The following is a 5,134-nucleotide window of genomic DNA, read 5'->3' as shown; positions in this document are numbered from 1 at the left end:
TGTTATAGCCACAAAATTTTTTATAACATTTTTATAAATTATTGCAGTAGCAAACTCTTATTAGTTCATTCACTTGCATCACTTTTTACTTACCAATAATAACTCACAACATTAGTAATTTGCAAAAATTTTGCAATTTTAGCATTTTCCACATTTTAAAGGTCATAAAAAAAATGATTAAATCTAAAACAAAATATGCAAGCCCAAAAAAATTAGCCCAACAACAAAAATTACCAACAATAAAGCTAAAAAAAATTAAGCCCAATCAACCTATTTTACCCAAAGAGTTTTAAGTAGTAGAGCACATAGTGAGTAACAGAACTACTCCCACTAACTCCAAGTCCCAGCTCTGTCCCTGTATGTGTTGTCTTTTGAACGTCACTAGTGAAGCTTGAATTATATAATTGTGCATGTGTGTATTTTTTTTTCTTTCTAGGTATACATATTCAATCGGGTGGTCTCAACAATGATATTTGTTTGAACATTCAACAACCTGTAGGAATCGAAAACCGAAGCAATGGTAACGTAATTATTGGATCAGGTATATCACTATATAAATTTCTTTTTCTCAAGATTTGGGTTGTAAAATCCCTAAACTTTTCTCCAACTTTTATGATAAGAATTTATTTTTCCTATTTTAGCTAACTATTTTTTCAAAACATTAACATTAGAATCCTTATTTTATACTATATTTTATTTAAAATTACCAATTTAATATAAATTTTTTATTTCCCCTACTTTCCATAAAACTCTTTTTATTTGTATGTAATTACAGTAAAACTACCTATGGTTAGGCTCAATTAAAAAAAAAATTTACAGTCAAATCTATTTAATATTTTATTTTGTTGCTGGAAAGCTATTTAATTTTTTTTTTTTTATTAAGGCTTTAAATGGTTTTTTTTTTTTAATCTTTTAATAAAAAAAAAAAGTCAAATGGTTTATTCAAAGTTGCTAGACTATTAGAAAAATATATATTTAGTAAACTAAGTTTAAAACAACCACTTTAAGTATCTTGTGGTTGGGAGAGTTTTCTTAAGAAATTCCTCCACTTTATAAATTCTGAGTTATTGGGTTGGGCAATGTGTTGGGCCAACGGGTTGGGCTATTAGACTAGTCCATCGGGCGTTTATGTGGTTGGGAGAGTTTTCTTAAGAAATTCCTCCACTTTATGAATTCTGAGTTATTGGATTGGGCAATGTGTTGGGCCAACGGGTTGGGCTACTAGACTAGTCCATCGGGCGTCTATGAGCATAAAAACTAGCCCATGACCTAACCCACTTAGCTAGTGGGCTGCCCATAGGCCTCAATAACAACAAACTGGGCCGCCCATTAGCTTGGTAGGCAACTAGGCTATTGGGTCGGACCGTGAGCCATGGGCTATTTTGTAACCCTCAAGCCCTATGATTACTACTCCAAGATTCCCTTTCGTCATAGAAAACTACAATGAAGCATTTCTTAACAATGTGAAATTAAAGGATGGAAAATAATGAAATTTAATTTTAGTATTTTTGAAATTACGTTTAAAATTTATGGTTTTACATATATTATACTTACCTCATCAGTTCTTTTATAGTAATAATTTTCAAATACACAATTGAGCAAAGTTTTTGCCTTGCAGGGCTATATTCATGGAGCCAACTAGTTTCTAATCTCCGAACTCTCTTAGGTATTGTACTTTACAACTCAATTTATTATATTTCCTTAAGTTCAATAAATTAGATTACATAATGAAATTTAGTCTCCCCACCTCCTACCACCATCAGAAACCCACAAATCCACCAATTACAACCCTCAAAAACCCAACTGATCATCCTTTTTTTTTTATCCACCACATCACAAAAAATTAAACCCATCCACCATATATAGTAGATCCACTCACACCACCAACACCTTCAACACCACAACAAATTACCCCATAAAACCCACAAACTCTAAGCATTAAGGGAAGAAAAAAAAAAAACCCCACAAACGTAGATCACAACCCAAATCAGAGCACTAAGATAGAAAGAAGAAGCTGAGAAAAGAAACCAACGTGAAGAAGAAAGAAATAAAGAAAAGAGAAAAAGAAGAAAGAGAAGAGATTGAGAGAGGGTTAAGGAGAAAGAAACTAATAGAAGAGAAAAGATGAAAAAAAGAAAGAGAAGAGAAAGGAAGAAGTTGAAGACGAAAGAAAAATAAAAAATAAAAGAGAAGCGTACAAACTGAAGAAAGAAGGAGAGAAAAAATGAAAAGAAGAAAGAGAGTGTTGGACATTGATTTTTGATGTGGACTTGACATTGAATTGGGTCCCACATATTTGTCAAAATTTACAAAAATACCAGATAGTTCATAATTCATAATTTAAAAACATAATTATAGTGAGGCTCAAAAATTTTGAGAATTAAGTGAAGAAAATTGAATTGGAGTCATGAAAACAGCTAAACTAAACACTCTTTCAGTGATTCAACTTTCATATTGCTACCTAAATCTAATTTTACATTTGAAAATTTCACATTACATTCCCTCTGATTGTTCTTTTAAATTTAAAGTTCCTCCCATTTTAAAATTTGTTATATTTCCACTTGCTTTTTCTAACTTAATGACAATGAAGAATACACGGTTGATAGAATTTATAGGCGTTAGTCTTAAAGCTCACCTAAAAAATAATATTCTTAACTTATTAGGTAATTTTGTTATTTATTATGAGCACACATGCTTACTCAATTTTTTACACTATTAAACTAAGTCCATGGGAAAGGAAACTGTTTTCATTTTTGTCAAGTAAATGAAGGAGACAAGTAAGTGAGACTTTCAGATATTAATCTCAAGCCCACCTTAAATGGAGTATGCTAATCTTTAAGGTAGCTTAGATAATTACAACTTTACAAGAAAAGAGATTATAAGTTTTTTTTTTTTTTTTTTAATAAATTTATGTTCATCTAGTTAAGATGTTAATGTTTTGATTACTAACCAAGGTATCGAGCATCTATATGAAATGAAGTTGGCCCATTGCCATTCCCGTGAACTCCTCAGTCGCATAAATGGCCAGATATTGATTTCAAGTAAAAAACAACGGGAAACTGGTTGCGTTAATGATGCCATCCTCCGTGCAGTCAAGGAAGGGATTTTTGAGTTTGTTTTTGATATTTTGAAAACGAATCCAGATCTTGTGTGGAGCCATGATGAAAAATCAACCAACATTTTTTCGGTTGCTGTCCAACATCGTCGAGCCAAAATATTTAACCTTATCTATGGTCTTGATACGAAAAACTCTTTGGCGAGTGGTAGAGATGACTTCTACGGCAATAACTTATTACATATGGCAGGGATGCCAGCACCTTCTACATCACTTGATCACATCCCAGGTGCAGCTTTGCAGATGCAAAGAGAACTACAATGGTTTAAGGTTATGGTTATCTCTCTCACTTAAAATTTCTGGGTCTTGAACTATTGGCTATATGTTCACTTAAACAACTATTAGAGTCCTTAATAAAGCAGTAACAGTAGGCTACAAAATGTAACTGTGGCCCTCTTGAATACTTTTTGGTCTTAGGTTGTAGTACTTTCGCTAGCACTACTGAAATTTACAAAAAATTTCTATATTTTTATATAAATATTAGATAATCAGTTTTAATTCATTACTTTAAAATATTAATACAGGAAACTGAAATCAACGTAAAAAAACACAATCAAAACAACAACAAATAAAAACTATCAAATAAACTTATACATCTACATGCAAAATTACAAACACTTCAAACCTATAAAAGGACACTTGAAAGTTGTTTATGAGCTACTTTTAAAATTAAACATTAATGTTAATATTTACTTTTCCTATACCATGAGGTAAATTTCTGTCTTTTCTAATGTTGCAATATCTTGGTTTCTAAGACTTCATTCAACAAATGCAGGAGGTGGAGAGCATTGTCCCTCCTAGGGTTCTTGGAAAATTAAACGATGAGGATTTGACTCCCCGACAATTGTTTACAAAGAACCATAAGGACATGATGGGCAAGGGAGAGAAATGGATGAAGGACACAGCATCTTCTTGTACCGTAGTGGGTGCTCTCATTATTACCATTATGTTTGCTGCAGCATTTACCGTTCCAGGTGGTAATGACCAAAATAATGGCTTCCCAATTTTCTTAAATAAAAAATTATTTATGGTCTTTATAGTATCCGATGCTCTTTCACTCTTTTCCTCCACAACTTCAGTCTTAATGTTTCTGGGAATCCTCACATCTCGTTATGAAGAAGAAGATTTCCTTGAGTCCTTGCCTAGAAAGATGATAATAGGCCTTTCTGCCATTTTCTTTTCTATTGCAGCCATGATGACAGCTTTTTCTACTGCACTTATTCTTATGCTACATGAACAATCATGGGTTTTCAAACCCATAATTTTTTTGGCTAGTATTCCTATCGCCCTCTTTGTATTGATGCAGTTCCCCCTTCTTGTTGAAATGGTCATTTCAACTTACGGACCTAGCATTTTCGATAGGAAAATGAAGCGTCAGTTTTAACATATTCATTAATTGTACTGTATGTTGTACTGGTCCTGTTAATAATTGGCATATACCAGCCAAACATGAAGATTTTTCTTTCTTTATTCTTTTCTTCTTGGAAGGTAATTGCTGACTGTTTAGCTCCAATTGCATACTCTGTGATTTTTTGGTCTTGGACATATTATAATTCCATTATATAAATCATACATCTATGTTGTTGTTCTTTAATATTTATTATTATAGTTACTTTGGGGAAGGATAGAATAATGCCTAATATTCCAGTAGATTACCCCTCACCATTAGGACTTTACTTAGGTTACAAAGTTATCAATGTCCATCATTTAATAATTATTTTATTTACTGATACAAAAGGAATCTTTGATATCATATGTTACTTATGGTCCAATTTGATGTATATGCTACTATTCTCAATTTTAAGAGGTATTTTTGATAATTCAATAGTTAGAATGGGGAGAAAAAATTTGAACCCCAAAAGTGTCAACCAATTAAATAACAAGGCTTTTGGTAGGTTATTTACTAATATAGTAGCTAAAAATTCACTTATTTGTTTGTTTTGGTTCTTTTGTGAAAAAAAAAAACTTAGACCTTATGTAATTTATTCAACGGAACTATTGAATTTAATAATAAATCTT

The 5,134-nt window shown here is 31.8% G+C and overlaps 1 protein-coding gene across 1 annotated transcript; it reads left to right on the top strand.

Moving 5' to 3' along the window:
- Positions 1–308: 308 nt before the first annotated feature.
- On the top strand, positions 309–4,634 carry LOC136063948 (ankyrin repeat-containing protein ITN1-like). The gene is made up of 4 exons (XM_065765002.1): positions 309–541; positions 1,619–1,666; positions 2,955–3,385; positions 3,891–4,634. The coding sequence occupies exons 3-4, from the start codon at positions 2,975–2,977 to the stop codon at positions 4,497–4,499; spliced, it is 1,020 nt and encodes a 339-aa protein (XP_065621074.1). The 5' UTR covers positions 309–541; positions 1,619–1,666; positions 2,955–2,974; the 3' UTR covers positions 4,500–4,634.
- Positions 4,635–5,134: the final 500 nt, after the last annotated feature.

The sequence above is a fragment of the Quercus suber genome, unplaced genomic scaffold (genome assembly GCF_002906115.3).
Source record: "Quercus suber isolate HL8 unplaced genomic scaffold, Cork oak 2.0 scaffold_599, whole genome shotgun sequence".
In the NCBI taxonomy this organism is placed as follows: domain Eukaryota; kingdom Viridiplantae; phylum Streptophyta; class Magnoliopsida; order Fagales; family Fagaceae; genus Quercus; species Quercus suber.
The sequence above is the reverse complement of the archived record's forward strand: the minus strand, read 5'-3'. Positions and strand labels throughout refer to the sequence as shown.